Raw genomic sequence first — 27,056 nt, 5'->3', positions numbered from 1 at the left:
CTCACCCTACTCTGACTACACCTATGGTCCCTGTCTTAAGGGGGTAGGGCTGTGGGGAAGCAATGCCTTGGCTTCATCTCTCCAGTTGCTTTGGCACCACTGCGGGCACCAGCACTACCGCTCCACAGAGCCCATGCTCCCAGCTGCCAGCTCACTCCTCACTTCCTAAGGCGTATTCTGGATTCCCAACCCCCACCCTAGGAGCGGTAGACTCCACCAGACTGGTGCAGACAAGTCAAGTCCGGGAGCAGAGAGACAAATACGCAGTCTCTGACTGCCCTTGGCCTCCTGGGTCAGCAGCGTCGGGCCACCTGCACTCTCTGGACGCAGACCTGGTCCTAGTCTGGCTGGGAATGCCAATACTGAATGGGTGGAGCGCGCGTCTGGATGAGGGTACAGGAGGTGAGGACCTCCAGGCCCCAGGCTGCTAACTGGGAGAGAAATCTGAGATAGACACCATCAGTTACAGGTCAGAAGCAAGGGACTAAAGTCGTCAGAGCTCAGAGAGGCGAAACGAGGGGTCCCGGACCCTGAGTGTGGGAGAGGTGAACAGATCAGATGCCTCTTCTCCCTCCTTCCAGTCGCTGCCTTTTCCGGGGACGCCCCTCCTCCCTTCCTGGGGCCCCAGGCCTCTCCCCTCCCCCAATCCTGCACCCTCTGCGGATTGGTCCCCGGCCTGCAGGGGGCGGGGCCCGAGGGCCTTAACGTCACCTGCCGAGGGGGGCGGACGGCTAGGGGAAGGGGGTGAAGGGCCCCGGCTCAGCACCTCGGAGAGCTCCCTCACCGGCCTCATTTTGCTTCGGAATCGCCGCCGGGGGAGGGAGCCGGGGGGCTGGGCAGCAGGCGCAGGGGCAGTGGGATGGCCTTGGAGGGGTCTAGGGGCCCCGGCGGGCAGAGGGCCCAGCGGTGATCCAGCAGGGGCTGGGGCGCCGGGCCGGGTGCAGGGCAGCTGACAGCGGCAGGAGTTGCCGCACATCTGGATGGAAGCGGGCCTTGTCCAGACCACCATGGCTCTGGGGCTGTCCTCCAAGAAAGCGTCTTCCCGCAATGTGGCCGTGGAGCGTAGGAACCTGATCACCGTGTGCAGGTGGGCGCCACTGGCGGGCGGGGGTGGGGTGGTCAGGGAGAGGCGTCAGGGCGGGCTGCGGAAACCTGGACCAGCGTGCCCGCCGGAGGACGCACCGCAGCCGCAGAGAAAAGGGAGGAAGCACAGATAAGGAGGAACGTGTCCACTGTACCTGACAGGCCCAGACCCGGATGGGGCTTGGGGGTCTGGCCCCTACTCTTCTAGGCCAAGCCAGGCCCATGCCCAGCCTGGGGCCTGGGGATGAGGGGTGTTTAATTGGCACTGCCGCTTCCTGTGAGAACCAGGAAGTGACACTGTGTGTGAGGGGGAGGGGTGTGGATGGCTGGCTCCCCTGCTGGGGCAGGGTGGCGGGGTGGGCAGAGGAGTTCTGATGGGGTAGGGGCATGCACCCCTCACTCCCACCGTGGCACCTCTCTGGGGTGGGGCTTTCCTGGGCAATCTTTGGATGCTCAAATCCTGGAGCAGAGAGAGTGCTCTCCTCAATCTCTGGGCAGCTGCAGCCTGTGGCGGGCCAACTGGGCATGTGGGCCAAGCCCCTGAATCCAGCCAGTGAAGGGTAAAGGACACTACTCTGCCAGGGGAAGGACTGAGGGCTGGGCCAAAGCAGCCTGGGTGTTCTGGGTTCAAGGGGAGGAGATCCGCAGGGCAGGGCATTGGTCCCTGATGGTGGGGCTGTTGCAGTGTTGGGAAGATTCATCTGCTTTCTTGGGGCCCAGCAAGTGAACCTTTCCACCTTAGCCCTGCAGTGACTTACCCTCCCTGCCCTACCCTGAAGCCAGGAATGGCCAGTTACTCAGCCACTCTTCTTCAACTCCCACCTGCATTTGTGTCTCCCTCCACCTGCAACCGCCCCAAACCCCATACCCTCTCTGAGGGCAGGCTGCTCCCAGTGCAGGGCTCAGCTGTTTTCCCTCACCAGCCCCACCTGCCTGCACCTGAGCCTGGCCCTGCTCCTTCTCCTGGGAATCAGTGCCACCTGATGCCCCGTCTCCTGTCTCCTACAGCTCTATCCAGGTTCCTGGGTGTACACCAACCATACTGCAGGTTTCAGACCTTTATATCACCAGTGCCTAGCACAGTGCTGTGCCCGTCAGGCCTCTAAAAATGCCTGGAATATTATAGATGGAACGAGTGCAGCAATGGTCCAGCCCAAAGCACAGACCATTGCCTCACCCTCTCCACCACCCACTGCCAGTGTGGTGTCAAAGACTTCTGTCTTTCGGGCCAGATGGTCTTGGTTCAAGCTCTTCATCAGTTATTAGCTGTGCGACACTGGGGGAGTCTTCTAGCCACTCAGGGCCTTGGGGGCCTCATCATCCCCACTGTAGATTTAACAGCCATGCCAAAGAATGGTAAAGACATGATTGTGTAGGAGTCTAGCCCAGAGCCTAGCCTAATCCATGAAAATAGCCCTGTCCTGATAACACCCTTCCTGGCCTCTCCTCCCTCTTGATCTCCTGGCTCCACTTTTTGACTGCCAGGACATTGGCATCTCTAGAATGTGTGGGGAAGGGGTGAACTCCTCTTAGCCTAAGCTGGAGAAGCAGAGATACTGATGGATTGGAGGAGTTTAGAGCTGGGGTGTGAGGGCTAGACTCTTAGGGGGGGATTGGGGGCATGACAAAAGCTCAGAAATCCCTCAGGCCTCTGCCCCCACATCACTGTCACATGGTTCACTTACAGCTCCCAAAACAGTTCACTTTAGCAGGCGGAGGACTCCCCTGAGCCCGTCTGGCCTCCCTGTCTCCATGGTAACTCGCAGCAGCCACTGTACCTACTGGCAGGGAGCACAACATGGGGCTCCCGGGGACGATGACCAGTTTCGCAGCACCCCTGGGGACCATGGCAGATGGCTGCCGCGCTGAAACCAGCCCCAGGCCCCCACTGCGGTCTGACCCAGATGACCAGAAGAAATCGTGGGCATGGGGGATGCGTAATGAAGTCCAGATAATGCCCCGAACACAGGCTCCTTCTGGCAGGGCCAACCTTCCCATTAACTGCCCAGCTCCACACCACCCCTGCCCAATGGCCCATATACACTTACCTTCTCCCAGTCCTTCCTGGGATTTCACCAAAATTCGGTGAGGCAGGTACTATTATTGCTGCTTGCATCTGGGAAATTGTGCCTCAGAGAGACTGACTTGTTCAAGGCTACATGGGTATCATAAGGAAACAGGCTTTGAGTCCGCCAGGCCTCCCCTAGTGCAACCCCAACGCTGACCTGGCTGTGATCTCAGGCCAGGCCAACTCTAAGCCCAAAGGAAAGGGAGAGAGGTCCATGGCTCAGCTGTGCCATTGGCCTAACAGCCTCAGAGGCCAGTGCTCAAGGGCTGGAGCCTACAGAGTGGAGGAGAGAGAACAAAGAAGGCAAGGGATGCTGTGGCCTTGGTAATCATGACAGTCATCAGGAGGCCACAAAATGTGGCAGAAAGAGCAAGAACTTTGGAATCAAACATACCTACTTGACTCCTCACACGCTGTCAACCTCTTGGACCCTCAGTTACTTTACCTGTAAAATAGGGATGATGGCAATGATAGGAGGACCTCCCTCCCAGGGCTGTTGTAAGAATGGGTGAGATAATACATGCAAAGTATTATCTTTGGCACATTTCAGGGCTTGATAAGCTTAGGAGGAAAAGGACATTACCAAGCAGCCCCCCATCCCTGGACACCCCGCACCTGCTCTTGCCTCCCACAAAAAGGCAAAAATGGGATATTGGGAGCCTGTCCTCTTCCCAGCCCCTCCCCACTGCAGCAATGGCAGGTGGAGATTGCAGGGGTAGGGACTGCAGAGGAAGCTGAAGCTTCAAGCAGGATTGGAGAGGAGGACAGGGGCTGCTGAGCTCTAGTCCCTCAGCCTCACTGGCTTCTTTTGGCTCCCTTCCTCTCTGAGAAGCCAAGCGTCTGGGTCCCCAAAACCCCTCCCAGAGATCTGTTGCCAATGCCCCCTCCCACTCAGTGTGTGTGTCAGACCTACGCCCTGCACCTCCCCCTGGCCAGCTCTGCACTGCCTGGTTCTGGGCAGCTGGTGTGTGGGCAGCCAAGCTTAGAAAGAAAAGGGGGAAGGCAGGCATCTGTGTGCTGAGTCCACCTGGCCACCCATGCATGCCCACGCTCCATGTGTTCCTTGCCAACTCACATGCCCTGGCACAGGTGATCCCCCCATCCTAAAGGGACTGAAAGGTGTTTCAGTAAAAGCAGAAGACAGCTCAGGATAGGGGCCTAAATCAGCTTCTAGATCTTAGCTGACCCTCACCACACACACACATAGAAACTGTAACTCAAGGATGAAGGGCTCTGGGACAGCCTGTGGCTGCCTCATCTTTCTGCCTGTTGTTCCATTCCCTCTCATATATTGCTCCCAAAGCTTCCTTTCTCTGGCTGTCACCTCTTCTGTCTCCCACCTGCCCTATCACTCCTACGTTGTAGTGCCTCTATACTTTCTCACCTGACTCCCACCCTCTTTCGCTCTGCCTCTCCTCACAACCATGGGCTCTTCATGACCCCTTTTCTGCCCTCTGTTCCCTCATGTTGCCCGACATCCTTCCACTACCATTACCCTTCTCACCTGACACCCCCCTTCCCCTTCTTTCTGCCCACCATCCAGGTTCTCTGTGAAAACATTGCTAGAGAAGTACACGGCGGAACCCATCGATGACTCATCCGAGGAGTTTGTGAATTTTGCAGCCATCTTAGAGCAGATCCTCAGCCACCGTTTCAAAGGTGGGTCCAGATTCCTGTGCCCCATGGCCCAGTCCTTGTATCTCCCAGCCTTTAGCTTCCAGCCATCCCACTCTGATCTACTCTGTGGCTTTTTGAACCCCATCATTGACCCTGGTCCCAATTCTGGGCCATGCACAGAAGCTCATGCACAGAGCTGGCAGGAGGGGAGCAGGTCTTCTAGGCACAACACAGTGGGTGCTCACAAGCCCTACGAACAGGCATGCAGTTGGGGCAGGCACTGTGTGCATGCGTGGCTGCTTATACTGATGCATGTGTGTGCCACATTACATGGCCCCATCCCTGCCCTGGCTCAGCCTGTGCCCCAGCAGGTCCGGTGAGCTGGTTCAGCTCAGATGGGCAGCGGGGCTTCTGGGACTATATCCGGCTGGCCTGCAGTAAAGTGCCCAACAACTGTGTCAGCAGCATTGAGAACATGGAGAACATCAGCACAGCTCGAGCCAAGGTGAGGAGCCTGCAACGGGCAGGGCCAGGGCAGCTGCTCCCTGCTCTGGATATGGGGGACTGCCTGTTCCTTGGTTCTCAGCCTGATGGGCACTGGGGAGAAGGGCCACAGGAGCTCCAGACCCAGCGATGTCCTTCAGATTAGCAATTAAAGGTGAGCACACTTTCCAGGGCCGGGCATGGATCCGGGTGGCACTGATGGAGAAGCGAATGTCAGAATACATCACCACAGCTCTGCGGGACACCCGGACCACCAGGTCAGACCCTCTCAGCAGGGGCCACGGGTCCCACTGTGCAAGTTCATTCCTAAACTCACTTGATCCTTAAGTACGGGCAGCAACCTTCAGCACCTGGACTACAAGTCCCAGAATGCACTGCTAGTTTCCCTCTTTCAGATTGTCCATAGGTCAGCCCTGCCTGCAGTGCCAGAACACACTTAGCGCCACCACCATCTCTTCCAAGTCACATTCATTATTCCCCATCACTCCTCAGCACCCATCTCATGCACAGCTCTACCCTGAGACGCATTTCTGGACAAGCCTCAGCTGTGAATCTTCTTTGTTGGCCTTGTTCCATGCCCTCTAACATACAGCCCTAACTGCTCCCCAGACAGTGGCAGCAGTCTGTACTTGCTACCCATGAACTGCAGAGTCCCAGCATACAGAGCTTCAATCCTTGCACTGTGAGTGTGCAGAGTAGGTCGCAGGGGCAATGTCACAGGCAGGCTGTGTCAGAGGGGATGGTGTGATCAAAGCTGAGCACAGTCCTGAACATGATCCCCGCCCACTCAGTGGTCATACCCAACCTAATGTTTTTACGGCATATTATTTCTAGTCTGTCCTCATCTTTCTGAATTCATATCAACATATTTTTGAGTACCTAACATATGCCAAGCACTAATGCTTAGCACTTGTTCCCCAATGTTCAGGATCTGGATAACCCAGTACTTGTGGGGAAAGGGTAGTTCAGAGGAGGAGGAGAGTCTGTTAGGGGACACAGGGTCTAAAGGCTAATAGATGGAGACACAGGCGCTATCCCTAGGGAGCCCCAGTCTGAAGGGGAAACAAGATCCACACCTGGGGGTGAGCAGGCAAGGGACACCCCCTTCCTCTAGGGAAAGGCTGTACTAAGCAACAAGAGAAGTCCTGGGTGGGGGGCCTCCCTGGGAGGATGCCGCACCATCAGTCCGTCCCTCCTCAGAAGGTTCTACGACTCGGGAGCCATCCTGCTGCGTGAGGAATCCACGGTCCTCACCGGGATGCTGATCGGCCTGAGCGCCATAGACTTCAGGTAAAGTATGCGGGGCGGGGGACGGTGGGGCGTTCTCAGCCAATGTCCGCACTCTCACACCCTCAGACCCACCCCCAAACCTGTGCGTCTGTCCCCAGCTTCTGCCTAAAGGGCGAAGTGCTGGACGGGAAGACCCCCGTGGTCATCGACTACACGCCCTACCTGAAATTCACCCAGAGGTGAGCTGCCTGATTGTGTTGGTGGGAGCGGCAGACTCACCTGGGGGCGGGGATGGCGGGAGGGGGTCCGGCCGGCGGGCAGGCACGTCCCGCTGCCCCCGGGGGCTAGTCAGGGGCGCGCCGCGGGCAGGGCCGCCCGGTGCCCACTGCTCCTTCCCCCAAGCTACGACTACCTGACGGACGAGGAGGAGCGGCACAGCGCCGAGAGCAGCACGAGCGAGGACAACTCGCCCGAACACCCCTATCTGCCGCTCGTCACCGACGAGGACAGCTGGTATAGCAAGTGGCACAAGATGGAACAAAAGTTCCGCATCGTCTACGCGCAGAAGGTGCGCGGGGCGCAGCGGGGGGGGGGAGGAGGGGCGGGACTGGGCGGCGGGGGTGCTCCGAGGTCGGTGGCGGCCGCCGGGGCCCTCCTCTGGCCTCCCGGGCTGAGCCGGCGCCCCGCAGGGCTACCTGGAGGAGTTGGTGCGGCTGCGTGAGTCGCAGCTGAAGGACCTAGAGGCGGAAAACCGGCGGCTGCAGCTGCAACTGGAGGAGGCGGCGGCGCAGAACCAGCGCGAGAAGCGGGAGCTGGAAGGCGTGATCCTGGAGCTGCAGGAGCAGCTGTGAGCACCACCGCCGCCGCCGCCCTGACCCCGTCCCCAGTCACCCCGACCACGTCACCCCAGGGAACCCCCGAATCGCCTCCATTGACCTTTTTGATACTGGCATCAAGCTCAACCAGGCGCTGGCATCAAACCACTTATCCCCCAGTGACCTCACATTATTCCCAACATAAGATCCAGGGAACCCCCAACCCCCCTAAAAGAAAAACGGACCCTCACTTCATCCTAAATTACCCGAAATCAGCTAGAATGGCCATTGAACATTACTCCCGGGATCCCAACATTACTCACAAGAACCTCTAATGTCACTTGGCGACCTTCAACATGATTGCATGACTCCTGCACAACGGTCCTCTGATCTGCACACTGACCGTCATCAGTCGGTGACCCACGACCTCATCAGCCCTACCAATTCCTGACAATTCCCCCTAAACCTTTTTGTTACCCTATGAACCCCCAGCATGATCCCCAAGATATCCCATTACCATTCAGGATTCCCTCGCTATTCTCCCCCATCACCCTGATTCCTCCAACACCCATTCCCTCCAACCGCCAACATGAGCACATTAATCCTTGTCCTCCCTGATCCCCAGTACCCTCCCCTGACTCCCAGGATCTGCCCCATTGCTCTTCAATATTCTATCCCCAGGCTTCATTTATGACCTCTCCCCCACCCCTTGCTGAGCCCCCCTTCCACACTTCTGCTCCTTCTCCCAGACAGGCCTGACCCTCCCTCCCCATCCCAGGACAGGTCTGATCCCTGGTGACCATGCTTCCCTGGCCCAAGGTTCCAAGGAGCTCACCACACCCCTGGTCAACCAATGGCCATCACTGGGAACGCTTAATGGGGCGGAGGGTGCCAACAACCCCAAGCTGTACCGGAGGTAAGCTCCAGCCAGGCTTCATTGGGGCTAAGGGCTAGTCCCTCCTGGGGAACAAGGATCACTGGGGGGCTCTGAGCCTCTGCCCCCACACCAGCTTTCTGCTCTGCCACAGACACAGTTTCATGAGCACGGAGCCGCTGTCAGCTGAAGCCAGTCTGAGCTCGGACTCCCAGCGCCTGGGAGAGGGCAAGCGGGATGAGGAGCCCTGGGGCCCCATTGGTGAGCCCCCCAATCCAGCACCTAGCACCCCTCCAAGGAGGGAGGTCAGGCCTTGGGGCCTGTAGTCAGGCCCTGGCAAATTCGCTCATCCACTCAGCCCTTCCAGAGAGCTTAGAACAGCAATTAAAAGCTTGGTTTGGGGTGCTGGGCAGAGCCTGGTGCAAATCCTAGCTGCGCCTCCTCTGGTTGAGAGCTTGGCCATTCACTTCATCTTGCTGAGCCCTCATCTGGTGGGGATGCTGATTGAAAGGATCACCAGTGTTGGTATGTGGTGAGGGCTCAATAGCTTTTTGGTATTGTGATCTCCTCACAGGCTCAAAAATTCTTGGGGCATTCCTCACCTAATTTGCTCTTGTCTCATGCACTCTGAATGCTTGCCTCACCATTATTTCCCTTTTCTTTGGCTGCCAGGAAGCTCAGAGCCTAATTAGTGGCTCCCTTCAGGCGAATGTCCGGGACTTCAATGCATGCCTTTTGTGTTGCCCTCCCCCTGGCTTCACCTTGGTTTCCCACCCTAGCTTCTCTGGTGCCTGGACTTCTTTTCTAAAACCACACTGTACTGGATGACCTTAGATCTTCCTAGAGACAAGGCAGACTATGGACGTGTGACCCCACCACACTGTGTTTGTGATTGTCCGTGTGTCTGTCTCCCCACCAGACTGTGAGCTCCATGAGGGCAGGGACCATGTCTCATCCGTTCTCTGTATCCCCAGTGCTTGGAACGGAACAAATGCTCACCGTGTTTAATAAATGACAGAGGATGAACCTCAGGGGGAGACAAGAGACATAAACTGACGATCACAACCCAGTGTCCCAAGCAATGTGCATGGCATGGGCAGGTGCTTTTCAAAGTCTAATTGAAAATAGCAAATGCTACAGAAATGAGGTGTTTCCTGGGGGTGACCTGAGGGCTGCCCCTTACTCCTGCGCCTGCTCACCGCCCCCAACTCCCCTCACCACGGAAACACACACTTGCAGACTGGTTGCCTGGCCTCACTAGCCCTCTCTCCCCAGGGAAGGACCCCACGCCCTCCATGCTGGGCCTCTGCGGCTCCCTGGCCTCCATCCCCAGCTGCAAGTCCCTGGCGAGCTTCAAATCCAACGAGTGCCTGGTGAGCGACAGTCCCGAGGGCAGCCCGGCACTAAGTCCCAGCTGAGGAGCGGCGTGGGCAGGGCCGGCCCCACCTGCCAGGGGAACAGACACCTCCCGCCTTAGTTCCCCAACCCAGGCCACCTTTTCAGAGATCGCTGCCCATCCAGCCAGGGGTCTCTGTGGAAGGACATCCTTTGCTTGACCAGTTTAGCTTCCTGCACCGAGGTGGGAGCTGCAAAGGGCAGGTTGGGCCAGGAGGCAGGGGCACCAAGGCTACCGGCAGCCCTTGGGGAAGCTTGTTCCATTCTTCTGACAGCCCTGATGCCTGGCCGGTGCCCTTCTGGACTGTCTTTTGCTCATCTGCCCCACCCTCCTAAGGAGCTGGTGGCCCAGCCTCAGCACCCCCAACCTCCCATACCTCTCCGATCTGTCCCTGTGTATTCCCTGGAGTCACCCCTTCCTCAGCCCCCAGGGCAGGGGCTCTGAGGGGATCAGGCAAATAAAAACCAGAGGACTGAGGGCAGCCTTGTCTGTGGGGGGGCTGGGACAGGGCTATCCTGAAGTGGGCAGAATGCACTGAAGCCAGTGCCAAGCCCATAACCAAGGGGATGCTGGGCCAGATGGAATCAGCGTGCACCTCACGGGAGCAGACCAGTCAGAACAATTCAGGGAGTGCGCAGCTTCTGTGTGAAGTGTCCTAAATACCAGTCTGCTCAGGGCAGGACTAAGCCATATAAGCACTCCTTCAACCTAATACTCTAATGACTTGCTTAACCAAGGCAGGGAAAACACTGACCATCCTGAGAGGCCAAATGGGGGAGGTAAGCCCTGGCAGGGCCATTTCTGTTCCATTGTCCTGAACAACTCAGCTTTAGCCCAAAGTTGCAGACCTTTCCATTAGGACAAAGCCTGACAGTGTGAAGCAACCCTGCCTCCTCTGTTGTCACAAGTGAGCCCTTGGACAGGTCTTACCACCCTTCATCCCGCCCTTACCACTACCTGTCACCCTAGGTACCTCTACTCAACTCTAGGTCCTCACCCTGCTCTGGTTCTCACTAAGCTGGGTAGTGGGGGGAGGTCCCTACATGGGCACTACCTGGACAGGCTCAAGGTCCCTCTCAGGCTCTGTGCGTATCACTCACCAAGCCCTGCTTTTCCCACCCACTCCCTGCAGTCACAGGCACTGGAGCAAGTAGTTCATCATCTTTAGACATAGAATTAACAGGGGTGGGTGCAAACTATGCCAGGCCCAAGGTTTTGTGGCTCCAGGGGACTGGCCCAGCTACAGCAAACTCACAGGGTAATGGGGGAGCAGGAGAGGAGATGGGGCAGTTACAGGTTTGGTCTTGAACTTGGAGGGCTGAAACAGTGATGATCCTTGGGGTCTGGGAATGAGGAGCAGCAAGAAAAAAGCTGTCTGAGGCAGACCCCAGGGGAACAGCGCCCTACTGCTGGGACTCATAGTTGAGAGTTAAGGGAAAAAAGACCCCTCCCCTCAGTGCTGAGGACAAGGCACTTGGCTCAGTCTCCTGCCCCACCCCAATCCATGGAAGAGATGTGGACCTCATCTCCCAGATTCTTTCAAGAGCCCAGAGGCTGCTCCCTGTTGAGCCTCTGGAAAAAGCTTTTGCCAAACTCATAAGTGCTGATCATGATGGCACAGGAGGGGGCTGCCTTGATGATCCTTGGGAGGAAGCCTGCAGTGGGAGGGGAAGGCTGGGGTCAGGCATCAGAATCCCAGGGGGTCCCAATCCCTCCAGGGAAGGACACACACACAGACACTCACCTGCGAAGAGTCCCCTGGTGCCTGACTCGGCCTGGATCCTCCGCAGCAGCAGCCAGGTGGAGTCGGAGTGTGGGGGTGTCACTGTAAACGCAAGGCCCGGCCCAATGAGCCCCCACTTGGACCCCTGCCTGCCCCACCTCACACAGCTAAGCTCCTCACCTCTCACAGCCTCCACAGCTCCCAGCGCTACCTGGCGTTGTGTCTTCACCACATCAAAGGGTAGAGTCAGGATGGCCGCCACCTGGCAGGGGGTGGGCAGAGGGCTCGTCTCCATCCCCAGGACCCCCATGCTTTGCATCCAGCTAAGGGTCTGCCAGCCTTAGTTAGGGCTTCGCATGGGGGAGGAGGGGCGAGCTTGCTCCATGCAGGCAAGGCACCATGATACGGAGCCTCTTCCCCAGAGCATCTCCAACAACCCCCTAAAGATACCTCTGTTGACCTCATCCCCAGCCTGGTCAACTCACCGTCCCGGAGATGCCACCAGCCACAAAGCTGATGCCCACGGATGTCTTGTCTTTTGTCCTGAGACCACTCAGCCAGCTCTTCACCAGCTCATAGTTGAACCAGTACAGGGCTTGGGGACATGGAGGTACACTCATCAGAGATGGAGACTGCTGGGAAAGACCTCCCATCTGCCACTGACCTACATCATGACAACCAGTCCCTCCCAGTTACAAGGCCTGCCTACTACATACATGTCAGTTTCTATAACAGGCTCTTAGCACAAATTGTCCTGTGAAAACCTAGGCGAATACCTTGCCTGCTGAACCCATTTCACAGATGAGATAGTCAAGGCTCAGAGAAGTGAATTTAAGTAGCAAATCTGGGACTTGACTATAGATCTCTTTGTGCATCATCCAAGGGCTCCCTTACCCAAGCCTGCACCCACCTGAGAACGGCACATCCCGAAGGGCAGTGGGGCCCCAGCCCATCCACAGTGAACGCCAGCCACCCTGAACCACAGCAGCTCGGACACAAGCACCCAGCTCCCGGTATGACACATGCTGAGCCTGCAGCTTTGTCCGTACCAGCTCCAGGGGGCTGACAACAGTCACGGTGCCCACTGTAGATAATAGTGCGGAGGGGTTAGCTCACAGGTCCCAATGGCAGCCCATCCCAAAATCTGGAAGCCTAGGACAGCCCCCACCCCTAAATTAGCAGTGGCTGGGGCTGGGAACCAAGACTGGGCTCCAGCACAGGTGGGGTCAGAGGGAGACGTAAGGCCCAGGGCTGTGCTCACAGCGAGCCAGTGCACCAGCCACCATGGGTGTATAGAGGTCCGACGTCAGGGCCCGACCACGTAGGAATGCCTTGAGTTGGTCGTAGGCAGTGAAGTAGATGGCAGTGGCTGGCACAGTCATCACCCTGGGAATGTGAAGAGAGGCAAGCTGGGACTCTCAAAGGCTCCCCAAGACCCCGGGCCTCCTCTGCCCCACCCAGCCAAGCAGGCAACAGAGGAGCAAGGAAGGGATCAGTAGGGTATGGGAGAAGCACCGGGGTACTCACAGTGTGGCTGGGAGGCCACTCCACAGGGTCCTGGTGCCCTCACGTCTCACAATCTTCACAAAAGCATCCTGGCCAAGCAGACACCAGCCCAGGGGGAGGAAGGATGAACACAGAAAAGGCCTGTTATGGAGCTGGCCCTGGCTTGATGCCCTTGCCTCTGCCCACATCCCTGGGTCCTGACAGGCAATAACCCCTCAGGACTCCACACATGCAATTCCCCGTACGGCTCCAGGGGGGCGACTGTCCACCCTTCAAAAACTTCATGGAGGTACTGCTTCCTCAGGGAGGACCCTCCCAGACGGGCCCTCTGCATGCTTTGTACTACCCATTCTTCCCTGGGGCTGCTGCCCGACCAGCCTGGATCCCTCAGGAGTGCCTACAGCCTCTGCTGAGGGTGCAGCTGCTCCTCACCATGGTGCCAGTGAAGCGAGTAGGGTCCTGAAACCAGGTGGCACAGCGGGTGCCATTTGGGCACAGGTACAGGGGCTCCAGGACACCATTGCAGTACAGGAGGCACTTCCCTGTAGATGGGAGAGAGGAGGGAACTGGGGAAGGGAGGGGGCATTAGGGTTTCAAGGCCCTGGAACATTGCAGGGAGGTAGTGAGCCCTGAAAGGCCAGCAGAAGCTAGGTCCCTAGGTGGACATTCTTGTGCAGGATAGAGGAATTATGGATGCAACCTGGAAGCGTGTGCTAGTTCATGGCTGTGGGGCTTATAGGTACCCTGGGGAGACTGGGACATACCCTTCCCTGGATCCTCAAAGCCTCCCATGGCTGGGGGCACTCACATTTGGCGTAGGAGAGGCTCCAGAATCTGGAGTGAGGCATCAGTTCTAAAATACAAGGCAGCCCCTAAAGTGAGGAGAGCCCCACACCCACCCCAGGGACCCCATCTCTGGGAGATCCTGGTTTTGCCCAGGCACCACCCCCTTTTGGCCCCAGGGTTGGGCACTCACCACTGGCTGCAGAGGGACGCTGAGACTGCAAGCGTACCTTCACCACGTCCAGGGGGGTCACTGGGGGAGGAGGCACGTTTGAGGGCTGCTTTTAGGACCTTGCCCCTGAACCCTCCTCCAGGGCTAAGCCACCTCCAATCTCTGGTCTGCCCAGTCCCCAGCTGCCCCCAGGACTTACTGAAGAGGGAGGTGACCACAGCCCCAGCACCTGAGGCCACCATTTGTTGCAGGAGGCTAATGCCCCCAGGGTCCTGGTCAGCCATCTCTTAGCTTCAATACTGAAAAACAAACCTCGGTCATTTGGAGCACCAATTCACAAAGCAAAAGTGGGTGGGAGGGGGAGAAATGAGGCAGGGCACTTTGGGACTTCACCCAGACCCTCACCCCATTCTCTCTTTGAGTGTGAGTTCAAGCAATCCCCACAGCCTCTTTAAGCAGTTGTCAGCTCCACTTTGCCTTTGGGAAGACTGTGCCCATAGAGGTTTGGTGACCTGCCCAAGGTCAGCCTGGGATTTAGTAGGGAATCTGAGATAGTCCCCTATTGGTTATGCGGCAATAAAGACCCACAGCCATTTCCTCATCCTCGTGGCATAGGCTTACTGTGCACTTGAATGCTGGCGCCCGACTTGGCCCCAGGCGCCCAAAGATCAAAACGTCTGAGCTGCCCCCCTGCGCCCCCTACTTCGGCACCCACCCCCAAGGCAGGCACATTCGCGCTCCGCGTCCCCGGCGTGGAGAGGTGGAGCCATATGGTGAGAGAAACAAGTCTGACGGCGGTGAAGAGTCCGTCCGCTTTCTCGGGACTGCGGGCTGGAGTGTCGGCCCGGCCCTGCCCCGCACCCTCCTCCCGTAACCGGAAGAGCCAGTCCGCGCGCCTGAACGGGAAAGAGAATCTCTCTCCTCTTTCTCCCCAAAATAGAGGCCGGGAGGCTCCGCCGAGGGGGCTATAAGTAGGGATGGGGAGACAGGATCTTTCCTTGCCCCTCGGAGACGCTTCCTGCCTCGGTCCCGCGTGCAGGGGGCGCCCGGTGGGGCAGAACAAGTCGGCACAACGGCCCTCCACTCTGGGCCCCCAGTTCAGCCCCGGCTTGGGCTCCTCGGGCCCTCCAGAAACCCGACTCTGGCCTCCGTCCCCAGTCGGGCCCTCAGCCCCGGACCACCCCCGCCCACCTGGCTCTAGGCCGGTGCTCGTGCGGTGCGGGTCCCGGGGCCCGGCGGACCCATGGCGGATCCGCTGCCGGTGCGCGGTGGGCGCGCTCTCGCCGCGCACAGAGGCCGACTCGGAAGCTGCCGAGCCCGCCCCGCCCGCGAGGCCCCGCCCCCTCTGGCCGACAGACTGCACGCCCGGAGTGACGTCGGCCGGCCCACCAGCGGCCTCCTCCTCCTGGACCCGCCTCGCCCGCGTGCTCGCGCCGCTGATGCGCCGCCGCACCCGCGGGCCAAGGTCGCAGGTCTCCACGTCGCGCGTGACCTGGCGGGAGCACCGCCCTTGACAGACTGTTCTCACAAACCCCACCCACCAGTAACCCGGCGGAGCGCTGCACCCGGGCCTCAGGCTCCCACTAACTTTCCAGAACAGCATGGGTGATGCCCTCGCTCCCTCTCCTCATCTGCGTGGCGGCGGGGGTTCGAATTAATTCTTCCAAGACCGCGCGGCGCTCAGATAGTGACGGCCAATAGTTACATCCTGAGCTTCTTGCTGAGGTTTTACGACTTCAGGGCGACCGGACCAAACAGGAATTAGTATCATCCCCATTTCACAGATAAAAGGACTGAGGCGCAGCTCCAAAACAACTTGACAAACGGCAGGGTGCTTGAGGGTGTGGGCAGTGAGGATAGACGAGCCGTAACCCTGCCCTGGCAGGCTGGACAGAAAGCAAAGGGCGGCCTGGCAGCCGGGAAAACCGGGTTCAAGTGTGCTCAGCCAGGGCTTCATCCCACCTCCGTGTTACCTTGGGCAAGCAACAACTCCGTTCTGGGGCTCTGGTTCCTTCTTCGCACAGGGACAGAACTGAGTAGGGGAGAAGCGGATCGACATTTTCATGTTGGCTACTCACACAAAAGTTATTTCTAGTATGTCTCAAGAGTTTTCGAAGTAGGTTATTGTTAACCCCATTTTACAGAAGATGAAACTGAGGCCCAAAGAGCCCGGAATTGGAACCGGCCAGGTACTTCTCCCCACGAGGCTTCCTCCCCGGGTGACAGATGAGTTTACTTACATCCAGCGCTGACGTCTCCGATCGCGCTTCTCAGGGAGCCATAACTCTTGAAGGTCAGTCCAGTACCCGAGACCCCCACCACCAGCCTCGCCTTTAAAACTTTTGTGCCCTAACAAAAATCGAACCCAGAATACGAGCCTGTGCCTTTAAGAAGGATAGACCGTGACTTCGACGTCACCAACTTCCCGCCCCTCCGTCCCATCCCATCCCCTCCGTCCCATCCCAGGCGGGGGCGTCCGGGCCTGGAGCAGCCCTGCGAGCAGGCGCACGAGGGCTTAGCACGTGGACTCCAAGGGGCCAACCGTCAGTTTTCCCTGCGAAAAGGCTTTGCTCCTCCCCGCTGCTTGGAAGCCCGAATTCGGGGGCGGGAATTCGGGGGCGGGTACCGACTGCGGGGGACGCTGGCGCGCTTTCCATTCCCTTCCCACATCAAGCTGAGGTCTGAAATGACACAAAATCATCTTATAAACTGTCGCTTAAGGCGAGAACCCAGCTTCTATTAAGGTCCTTTACAGCCTCGAAGTTACGGTTTACCCGAACAGTTTCATAGCCAACAGCTAAGAGATTACTGTCCTCTTTGTACACAGAAGGAAACAGGTCTTTGTGTGTAATGATTCCTAGTGTGGCGTACAACTCGGACTTCTCCCAGGCGATTTCCCATTTACAGTGAGAAAACGAGGCCCTCAGAGGTCATATCACACCAAGGTGAAAGAGCCAAAATTCAAATCCCAAGTTCAGAGAAGTTCCCACCCCACCCCGTTCTCAACCGGGGTGACCTGCTCACCTGTGAAGATTTCATGTTCTTGCAGGCCTCAGGCTCCAAGAACTCCAAGCAATACAGCGTATACAGGGCAGTGCCTCTTACCTGCCTCAAGATCAGAGCATGTGGGAGGCAGGGACCTGGCTCCAATCTGCCTCCTACAGCAGCTGTGGGACCTCTAGCGAGAATCTTGACGCCGCTAAGCCTCAATTTCCCCATTTATAAAATGAGCTTATGGGGATAATGGATCTATCTCACAGGAAGTATGTAAAATTTTAATGTGTTAATACTTGTAAAGTGCTTAGACCCTTGCCTGCCTTTTCACAGGCACTTAGTTACTATTCTTATTATTACTTATTGCACCCTAGGACTTATGGCACAGAAAGCTCTGGAAAGGGCCTTTAGAGAAACCAGGTTCTGGTCCTGTCTCTGCCTCCAAACGCAGGGACAGATAGTAATAACTCCTTATACCCCTTCCTTCCCAGAGCCATAATTACGTAGGTGTGACATAGCACAGCCAGGAATCAAACCTGGTGACCTTTCAGCTTCAGTTTCCTCCACAGTAGAATGAGAGGCTTGCACTCAATTTCTGCTTTTTTTCTTGTAATAGGATGTCTTTGAGATTTATTGCTATACCTCAGTTTCCTCATCTGAACATAACGATGTCACCTGTTGGGCCTAACTTACAGACTCAGCTAAAGTCATGTCTCTGAAAGCTGTGTGGAGAGTCTACAAATGGTTTTGTGGCCCCAGTCAGGGACTGGGGGCTGAATAGATGATAATCCTTGCCTTCCCCTGCATATACATGCTTATAGTCTGGGAAAACCTTCAGGTATCATTGGTGTGACCAATGGGACCTCCTCTTTGCCCAGTGTGGTGGCAGCAATCAGAGTAGGCAGGGGAGGTTATCCGTGAGTGATGAGGCACCACTAGAGCTGGTAGAGGTGTCTCCCAAGGATGGTCATGGCAGCAGCAGGGCGGATACGAGCCCTGGGATACCCATGAAGCTCTAGAGCCCTGGCCAGACTCCCCTGCCCATAGGAGCAAGCCGGGAGGCCTGGGGTGGAGGCAGCCACTGTCCTGGCTGACTCAGCCACAGTTCATACCACACACCCTGTGGTTCTTCCAGGGGCAGCATGTGGCCCATCACCAGCCTTCTCATCCAACAGAACCTCCTTTCAACTATAAAAAGGGAGAAAATAGTACCATTCCCCAGGGGCTGTTGTATGGACTGATGGACAAGTCCTTGCCTGGCACTGGGGGAGTGACATAAACAGAAGGTGGTTTATTGTTAGACTGCATTCTTCCAGGCCCTGGGGCAGGGGCAGTGTCACCTCCAGCTTGTACTCCCAGGGCATAGGAAGACATTTATGGGAGCTGAAGTAGGGCTCAGATCTTTCCAGTGGACCCCACTCACTCTTCTGAGTTTGGGGTCAGCACTGTCCCTACCTAGAGCTGCCTTCCTGGAGGCAGGGTGTGAGGCTGTAGGACCACTGAGCCAAGATGAGAAATCCAAACTCCAGGCCCATAGCTAAATGCCATGTCAGATGTTTTTATTGGACCCTAAGGACATGGAGGGGTGGGGAGTTACAGAGAACTTTACTGGGACAACTGGAGAAAACTGAGTAAGTCCAGTGTGGCAGAATTTACTTTATCAATGTTGAATTTGAAGTGTGATAACTGTACTGTGGTTTTGTAGGAGAATGTCCTTGTTCTTAGGAACTGCACACTCAAGTGTTTAGGGGTATGTACCTGCAGCTTAATCTCAAGTGGTCTGGCAGAAATAGAGATAAAGCCAGTGTAGCAAAATGTGAACAACCAGTGAATCAGTGTGAAGGGTATATGGGCTCACTGTACCATTCTAGCAGCTTTTTTTGGAAGTTTTTAAGGTTTTCAAAATAAAAAGCTGGTGGGGAAAAAAGATTTCTACCTCTGAAATACATTTATATTACTTACAGAATGCAACAATGCTGTCTTTTTTGAAGGTTAAAAAGATAAATAAAGGTAACAGCTAGAATCAACCCGCCTGACAGAGCTCCGTATCTCCCTCAGCCCTCACTGCCTGAGAAGGTGGGTTGGGTTTCTGGACACCCAAGTGGTCTGAGAAGGTGGCCTCTGGAGGGAAGGGTTGCGGCTAAGACCTTTTAGAATTGTCTCCTGGCCACTCCCAGTCCCCAGCCTGACTCCCAGAACTCTGCGGACAGGTTCTCTCCTGTTCTGGGGAAAGAGATTAATGTACCTCTGTGGAAGGCAGTTTTGGGCCATAACTCAAAGTTCCAAATGCCAAACCCCTATGACCCAGCCAGGCCACTTACAAGAATTCCTCCACTTTCCTCAAAAAACTAAAAATAGAAATACCATTTGACCTGGGAATCCCACTCCTTGGAATTTACCCAAAGAATACAACTTCTCAGATTCAAAAAGAAATATGCACCCCTATGCTTATCACAGCACTTTTTAAAATAGCCAAGATATGAAAGCAACCTAAGTGTCCATCAGTAGATGAATGGATAAAGAAGATGTGGTGCATATACACAGTGGAATGTTATCCAGTCATAAGAAAGAAACAAATCCTACCATTTGCAACAACATGGATGGAGCTGGAGGACATTATGCTCAGTGAAATAAGCCAGGTGGAGAAAGACAAATGCCAAATGATTTCCCTCATTTGTGGAGTATAACAAAGAAGCAAAACTGAAGGAACAAAATGGCAGCAGACTCAGAGACTCCAAGAATGAACTAGTGGTTACCAAAGGGGAGGGGTGTGGGAGAGCAGGTGGGGAGGGAGGGAGAAGGGGGTTGAGGGGTATTATGTTCAGTACACATGGTGTGGGGGATCACGGGGAGAACAGTGTAGCACAGAGAAGGCACATAGTGGATCTGTGGCATCTTGCTGTACTGATGGACAGTGACTGTATTGGGGTATGGGTGGGGACTTGATAAAATATGGGTAAATGTGGTAACCACATTGTTTTATCATGTGAAACCTTCATAAGAGTGTATATCAATCATACCTTAATTAAAAAAAAAAGATGAAGAATTCCTCCACGATGCTCATGGCACATGTGCGAAGTGATATACCAACTTTGCCTTCGTGGTAGCCTTGTTTGTGACAGCAGAATGCCATCCAAAGGGAACTGCCTGACAGAACCTCCATCTGACGAATACCTCAGCTTTGAAAGAGATGCAGAGCTCCACATCATGATATAAAACAATCTCAAAGACAGAGTTAAATTCAAAAGCAGGGCGCTTGAAAATGTGCTGGGAAGTTGTTTTCGACCAGAACACTATCGCCCCCTAGGGGACACTTTGGAATTTTATGAGGCCGTTTGTGGTGGTGGCAAGATTGGGGCCCCTGGCATTTGGTAGATAGCAGGCCCGGGATGCTAAGTGTCCTGTCAAATGTACAACAGTCTGACACAGCAGGAATTGTCCCGTACACCTCTCAGCTTTCTCTGTCTTTCTGAACAACCACATGCAAGAGAAACCTGTTCATAATTATCTGAGTTATGGTTGTGAGTAGATCACAAGCCTTGCCTTCCAGCTTAGAAGCTGGCTGTTTCACCGCTATCTTTTTTTAATGGTTTATGAATTTTCGAGGAATAAAACTACCATGCAATTCTAGGGAAGATTTGGATTTGTCTCCATTAGACCTTTACGAAGATCATTCACCATTTCAGAAAGTCTAGTCTCAGTGACCACCTGGCACACGTGAGCTTACTTGCTCACACAGCAGTCTGGCATCAAGTCTATGCTTAAGATTTCCCATCTCCAGTGACGTGCGTGCCTTTGCCAGCTTCTATTCCCTCCTGGAGTTGAGTCTGAGCTTTTGCATATGGAAATTCATATTGTTTTATTATAAATCACTTCCCTTTCATTTTCCCTCTATATTGCAGTGTAAATTTTATACACATTTCTAAAACTGTGCATAAGAAAATTATATTAACTGTAAGTTCCATTTCTAAAAATGTATTAAAGGAGAGTTATAAAATACATACTACCAAAATCAGACTTTGGATCTGATTCTACTGAGTACTTCAGAAATGACCGTGAGCTCACCGAGCACTATTCCGTCCCATCTAGTACCACTGCCTGCTGGGGGCTGCAAGTTCTGCTGCTCAGTGTGATGTGTGACAGAGGCTGCGTGGAGTTTCAGCCACCAGATGAGTGTGGCCATGCCAGGGCTGAGTGCCCATTGCAGTGACCCAGACGGAGGAGGAGCTGCCCCAGCTGGGCCTGGACCAATGGCCTGGTCTGGGGGCATCTCTCTGTTTCTTGTTTTGATTTATTGAGTGCTTCTCTCTCTTTTTTTCTTTTTTTAAATTTTGGAGTATTTGTTGTGTGCCAAATACTGTTAGAGGCTCTGGAATAGGGCAAGGAACAAGACACACAAGGTCCTGCTCAAACTTTCTAGGGCAGAGGACACAAACAAATGAGTACATAAATAAGACCCCTGCAGGCAGCAGGGACACCTGTGAGGGCAGTAAGACAGGTCACATGGTAGAGAGGGCCTGAGATCACCTGGAGAAAGGCAGACCTAGGGGGTCAGGGAACACTGATGGAGATTAACCCAGGCTGAGGGCCAAGGCAGGGCGGGGCAGGCTGGAGGAAAGGAAGTGCTCAGAGGAGGGGCAGGGATGTCACAGTAACTTACACTGAAACACTGTTGCCATCTTTACAAGCACTGGATCTGGGCCAGAACTTGATTGGATTTCTGGCTTCACTTCTTTTCAATTACATGACCTCAGAAAAGTTGCTTAACGTCTGCACCTTCCTTCTTTCATTGTAAGACAGGGATAACAATTGTACCTACCTGGAAGGGTTGCATTAAAGATCAAAAGGAAACTTAGTACAGAACCTGGCACGATGTGTATCTTAATAAACATGAACAAGAATCACTTCTTAAAAACACTGAATCCAAGAGTACTAGCCACTATCCTAGCATAAGAGATTGAATTCAAGCCCCCTGATGCGCATTTATGTACAGATTTCTCTGCTAACTCATCTCCTCTCTGGACCGTTTCCTTCATCTTTCAAATGGGAAGAATAATATTCCTGGCCCTTCTTCCTTCCTGGGACTGCTGAGAGGTCTAAGGTAAGACAGATGAGATGTGTAAAGGAGGTTCGTGCCCAGGGAGGGGTGCCTTTTTCTCCCCTCCGGCCCTCCTTACAGCTGCCTCATCTCTCTGCTCTTCAGGTTCCTGGAGTTGGGCCTGACCTGAACGCTCTGAGCTTCTTGGAGGGCAGTTTCCTCACCCAGGTCCCAGCCCAGTGCTTCAGAGACAGATCATCAGATTAACAAGAGGAACCCCTTTGATGTCCTAAAAGGAATTCCTCCCATGTTTAATGTGCCAGTTTACAAGGTCTCTTCACATCCATCATCCCATTTGAAGCTCACATGACTGTGCAGAGGGCACATTGGGACTTATTGTGTACCCATTTTACATATGAGGAGACTGAATGTCAGAAGAGTTAAGTGACATGGCCAAGTGACTTGGAGCAGGTATCTCCTGAGCCTTAGGGGGCCTGCCTGGAGGAGGGCCAGGGGAGCTCGAGGAGGCTGGAAGGGCTTGGAGGGAGGACTGGGCTGAGCTAGTGTCAACATCCAGTGGAGCCTGGTGTTGTGGGCAAAGCTCTGGGGTCTGATCAACTTTAACTCAGATACTGACAGCAAGTTAGTAGCCAGGTGACCCTGGACAAGACCCTTTGCATCTCATACATCTGGAAAACGGAGATGCCACTCTGCAATGTTGTTATAAGAACTCAGTGATGTGGTAGAGTAGGCATTCAAACACTGTCCTGGTTCTCCCCTTACTGCCCCACCCAGCCCCCTGAGCTCCTTATCTTCCATCTTCCCTGCTCTAACGGTTGAGTCAGCAATGCCCACGGCCCAACCTGTTCTTCCATTTCCATGACCCAACCTGTCCACTCGTTGCCTTTGGCAAAAGCCAGGCTCCAACTCCTGGAGTCCATCAGCAACTGAGCGACTATTCAAGGGATTCTCAAGTTCAGAAAAAGGCACAGGGTGGGACAATGTACTCCATGTACCTACAGGGACGATTCACACTAGCTGGACCACCAAGGGGGCCCAGGTCCCCCAAGCCTTCCACAGTCCAGTGATCACCCCCTTTCCCCCAGAGGAGGGACAATGAGTCCTCACATGTGGCCTCAGGGCCTTCCCCACCGGAGGAACTTGGGACCTGAGCCCCTGTTTGGGGTTTGGGTAGATTAGTTTTCCTAGTGGGGTCAGATTTTCTATCACTGATTTTGTACATTTTAAAAAGAAAATAAATTCCCTAGTCCTGAATAAATGCCATTTAGTTGTTGACAGAATTCTTTCAAACATAGGAGTGATGGAGAAGGAAATGAATTTATTAAGAAACGACTATGTGTGGCCCATTCATACATGTGTTAGCACATTCAATCCTCCCGAACACACTGTAGGTAATAATTACACCATTTCACAGATGAAAGCATTTAGGGTCAAAGAAAAACACCAAAGTCAGCTGGCAGGAGGCAGAGCTGGAAGTTGAGATCAGCAACAACAATGAGGTCCCACTGTTTGGATCCCAGCCTATTGTCCAGGTCCAGGAAAGAGCTGAATCCTGTTCCCTTGCACCTGGTACTTACCTGTCCCGGAGGCCACTCTGGCTTCCTGTAAATTTGCTGGGATCAGTCCTTGCCCTCACCAGGAAGTTCTTCTCCACATCCCTCCTCCTAGAATTTGAAAAAAAATTGCAGCAGTAACCCAGAAATGTGCCCTCTCTCCCGACGTCTGGCTGGGAAAAGAGAAGTCAGCCCATCCTACTGCTATCAGGCAGCTGCGTCTGGGGAGGTCTTCCCTTGCGTACTAGGTGGCACTTCAGCCTGGATGGGAGAGGGTTCTTGACTCTGAACAAGAAAGAATTTTCAAACTGGTTGGACGAGTGTAGGTAAGGAATGAATCCTTTAAAGTGAGAGTAGCAGGGAATGGCAGCTACCTTGCAGGCAGCAGAGCAAGGAAGAGCAGAGGGAGAAAAGGGAAGCTCGCTGAATTCCTGTTCAGCGTAGGGGGAATCTCTTGCCGACTCCTAAAGCCAGGGTCACCTGGCGTCCAGTGTCTGCTTGACTCTGCATGGCATGTTCACATGCTTCTGCCACCCCAGGATTTGGGGGAGCCACAGAGCACTGGATGGAGTGAGATTATGTTCTGAGAACTTCCCAAAGGCGAAGGGAAGAGACTTTTGAGCAGGCTGCTAAAGGGCATGATCGTACAGCGGCCATTCTGTCCAGGTCATGGGGACTTGCAAGCCCAAATCAGAGATCTCAGGGAGCCCGTCCATGCTTATCTGAAGTAGGTCAGAGAGAGGGAAGACTTGTGCTTAAGTCTAGAAAATTGAATTAAATAGCAAAGTAACAAAGATGCTTGCCACTGGAAGAGGGCAGAGACAAAACACAGTAAGGTGAGAAGGCTTTATTTTAGGCGAAGTACATGCACTCGCAAAGAAAGGGAAGTGTGAGCAACCTTGGAGAGGAGATGTGTGTAGAGGTGTCTGCCTTTTAAGGCTTCGGGGCAAAGGGCTGGGCAGGGATCGGGGGTGGGAATAGGCTTGACATGTGGTCCCATGATGTCTGTCTCCTGTGAGAGACATTGTGTCATGATCCGTAGTCTGCCCTAGATATTCTGTAAGATAACCTTAACACAAATAATTTATTGATCGTGATCTTGATAGTGGTTACCCTCAAGCAGTGGGGACATACTATTTAGGACTAGTTGCCATGCATTAAGATAGAGTCAGTTATTGTCTGATTACCATAAAATATGTTGGAATCTTACTTCCTAACTCTCTGATTTTAAAAATGGAATCTTAGCCTTAAAATGGAATCCCTCCTGTTCTTTCTATACTGTTTATATCAGTTTTTTTTATCATAGGCAGGAAAGGTTAATCACGATGCTCGTCCCAGGTCCCTGCCCTGCCTTGTTACCCTGTGTCACTCCTACCCTGACCCCGTCTCTGAAGGACTGATTCCTCTTCTGCCACACTCTGCCCTTGTCTGGCCGAGGAAACCTGGTGGTTCCAGTCTGAGGCGTGCCCTGCACGGGGATCCAGAATGGACCAGGTGCAGATTGCCCCACATGGACAGTTCTGGACCCCAGATCAGCAGGACAGGATTGGGTGCAGCCACATGAGGGATCCGGGTGTGTTTCTGGGAGGAGAGACCTGGGAGCCAGGGCTAGGAAAGAGGCGGAGGTTGGCAATCTCCCATGCTAAGGGGTGGGGGGGAGGTGCTGGGAAGGCCCAAGAAGAACCACCAAAATGGTGGCAGATTTGTTCATTGAGCACATACTTGGCTGGGGCTCTGTGCTGAGGGCTCCACAGGCATTACCTCACTCCAGGGAGGGAGGTGCCTCAATCTCAATGTTAAGTAAAGTCACACAGATCGTAAGAGGAAGAGGGACAGGAAAATCGTTTCCACACCGAGTACTAGGTTCCTCACTGTACTAAAAAGGGGTTAAGTGAGATGAGGGGTCCTCAGCCCTGCACACCAGGCCCTCTGCAGCTGCAGAAGTTCCACAGCTGATTCCAATGGGTAGCTGGAGCTGAGAAGCCCAGGCCAGATGACCCGGGAGGCCCCTCCAGCAAGGGCCTCTGCAGAGCCAAGTAATCTGCTCTCCCTACTTGTCTTCCCCTTCCCGTCCCCTCCTTCCACTCCCACCCTGCATCCTGCACCCCACAGCTGGATTGAAAGACACCATCCAGTATCACTCTACCTACACAGAGGTTGATAGCGAGCAGGGCGGTGCTCGCCCACTGCCTAGATGGTACACAGAGGCCAAAGGCGAATCCAGAATTTGCATCCACACACTGATTTAGAAATGTAAGGGAAACTCACAGAAGAAATTGTTACAAGGTTTGAAAGAGGACATCTGGGGTATGAAAAGAGAGAGGACAAGAGCGCTGCTTTGTGTTACAACTTGGCTAAAATTTATTTGCATGTTACAACTTGTTAAAATAGCAGTTGATTTAGGTACAAGGAAAATGGCCTGCTCACTGGCTCTGGGTTAAGTTCATGGCCTGTGTTGGGACACAAATTTCCTGACTTCGGCCAGTACCTTTGTTGCCAAATACCCTGCCACAACCTCTGGCCGGGCACTGGCCTGGCCCTGACTCCCCTCCTCACCATGCACCGAACAGAGTGCCACACTCACTCCAGTTAGGTGCCTCTCGAGCAGGGTGGGCACCTCAGGAACTGGGGCAACAATTGCTCACTCCAAGGTGACTCACGCAGGAAGGGGGAGGGGGTAGGTGTGCGTGAAGGGGAGGCTGTTTTGGTGTGAAGGGGAGGCCTTCACTCCAACCCTGAACTTCAGAGCTGCTAGAGTTAGCAAATAAAAATACAAGATGCCCAGATAAATTTAAATTTCAGATACACAATGAATAATTTTAAAGTGTATCTCAAATATTGTATGGGACATACTTACACTAAAAAGGAATTGTTTCTCACAGAGAAGACAAGTAGTGAGTCTACAGCACCTTACTACGGTGATGGACAGTGAGTGTAAGGGGTTCGTGGGGGGGGACTTGGTGAAGGGGGGAGTCTAGTAAACATAATGTTCTTCATGTAATTGTAGATTAATGATAATAAAATGAATTTAAGAAAAAGCAAAAAAAAAAAAGGAATTGTTTCTAATCTGAAATTCCAGTTTAACTGTTGACCTGTGTTTTATCTAGCATCTCAAAATTTGGGGGGAAGGTCCTTGTCTTGTGGCAGCTGTGACTCTTATGGAGGCAGAACAATAATTTTGGATGACAAAAATTCTGCAGGGATGACTGGAAGAATCAGGGAATGACTGAAATTAGTGGAAGGAGGGAGAGAGAGGGAAGCTGCCCAACCCTTTATCCAGACCACCACCTCTGAAAGCAGCCCTGGGGCTGAGCTGGAGGAACCTCTGAGACAGAGGGACACATCCAGGGGCCTTTCTCTGTCAGGCTTCTCAGTGGAACCTCTTGTCACTTGTGGTGCTTCTATCCAGGGCTGGCATCTGTGCTCCAGTCCAGCTGGGGTTGCAGCTGAAATACAGACCATGGAGAACACAATTATAACTTCTTAAGCAAGGTGGGAGAAAAAGGCAGAAGCCACAAAAGAGATTGATTGCTAGATTTCAAATGACATAACAACAATGCAACTTCTGACCATAAAAGGTACCACAAGCAAAGACAAAAGACACATGACAGATTGGGAGGAAATATCTGCAACATATGTAATATCCAGAACATATAAAGTGCTCCCACAGTTCAACAAG

General features: G+C 54.0%; 2 protein-coding genes across 12 annotated transcripts; one reads left to right on the top strand and one right to left on the bottom strand.

Annotated features, from left to right (window-relative positions):
* Positions 1 to 740: 740 nt before the first annotated feature.
* Positions 741 to 10,063, top strand: RUNDC3A (RUN domain containing 3A). 8 transcript variants are annotated; one of them, XR_008997400.1, is made up of 12 exons: positions 744 to 1,087; positions 4,695 to 4,810; positions 5,137 to 5,273; positions 5,444 to 5,529; positions 6,473 to 6,562; positions 6,661 to 6,741; positions 6,905 to 7,070; positions 7,192 to 7,349; positions 8,096 to 8,233; positions 8,346 to 8,452; positions 8,864 to 9,291; positions 9,467 to 9,563. XR_008997400.1 is itself a non-coding variant. In XM_036883191.2 (11 exons), the coding sequence occupies exons 1-11, from the start codon at positions 981 to 983 to the stop codon at positions 9,607 to 9,609; spliced, it is 1,341 nt and encodes a 446-aa protein (XP_036739086.2). In that variant the 5' UTR covers positions 743 to 980; the 3' UTR covers positions 9,610 to 10,063. The 8 variants fall into 8 exon arrangements, 5 of the variants coding, with proteins under 5 accessions (XP_036739092.2, XP_036739089.2, XP_036739086.2 ...); XR_008997399.1 differs by having other exon boundaries at positions 5,125 to 5,273; XR_008997401.1 differs by having other exon boundaries at positions 745 to 1,087; positions 5,140 to 5,273.
* A 670-nt stretch (positions 10,064 to 10,733) lies between these two features.
* SLC25A39 (solute carrier family 25 member 39) lies at positions 10,734 to 15,107 on the bottom strand. Of its 4 annotated transcripts, none has more exons than XM_036883217.2 (12): positions 14,963 to 15,107; positions 13,971 to 14,070; positions 13,793 to 13,852; positions 13,625 to 13,669; positions 13,249 to 13,358; positions 12,838 to 12,905; positions 12,572 to 12,696; positions 12,221 to 12,394; positions 11,796 to 11,905; positions 11,491 to 11,572; positions 11,332 to 11,412; positions 10,734 to 11,242 (listed from the first exon to the last, which is right to left on the bottom strand). In XM_036883217.2, exons 2-12 carry the CDS (start codon positions 14,053 to 14,055, stop codon positions 11,127 to 11,129), a joined length of 1,056 nt encoding a protein of 351 aa, XP_036739112.2. In that variant the 5' UTR covers positions 14,056 to 14,070; positions 14,963 to 15,107; the 3' UTR covers positions 10,734 to 11,126. The 4 variants fall into 4 exon arrangements, with proteins under 4 accessions (XP_036739112.2, XP_036739109.2, XP_057357538.1 ...); XM_036883214.2 differs by having other exon boundaries at positions 13,249 to 13,382; positions 14,963 to 15,106; XM_057501555.1 differs by lacking the exon at positions 14,963 to 15,107 and adding an exon at positions 14,487 to 14,525 and having other exon boundaries at positions 13,249 to 13,382.
* Between the last annotated feature and the right edge of the window lie 11,949 nt (positions 15,108 to 27,056).

Source organism: Manis pentadactyla, chromosome 4 (genome assembly GCF_030020395.1).
Source record: "Manis pentadactyla isolate mManPen7 chromosome 4, mManPen7.hap1, whole genome shotgun sequence".
NCBI classification, from domain to species: domain Eukaryota; kingdom Metazoa; phylum Chordata; class Mammalia; order Pholidota; family Manidae; genus Manis; species Manis pentadactyla.
The sequence above is the reverse complement of the archived record's forward strand: the minus strand, read 5'-3'. Positions and strand labels throughout refer to the sequence as shown.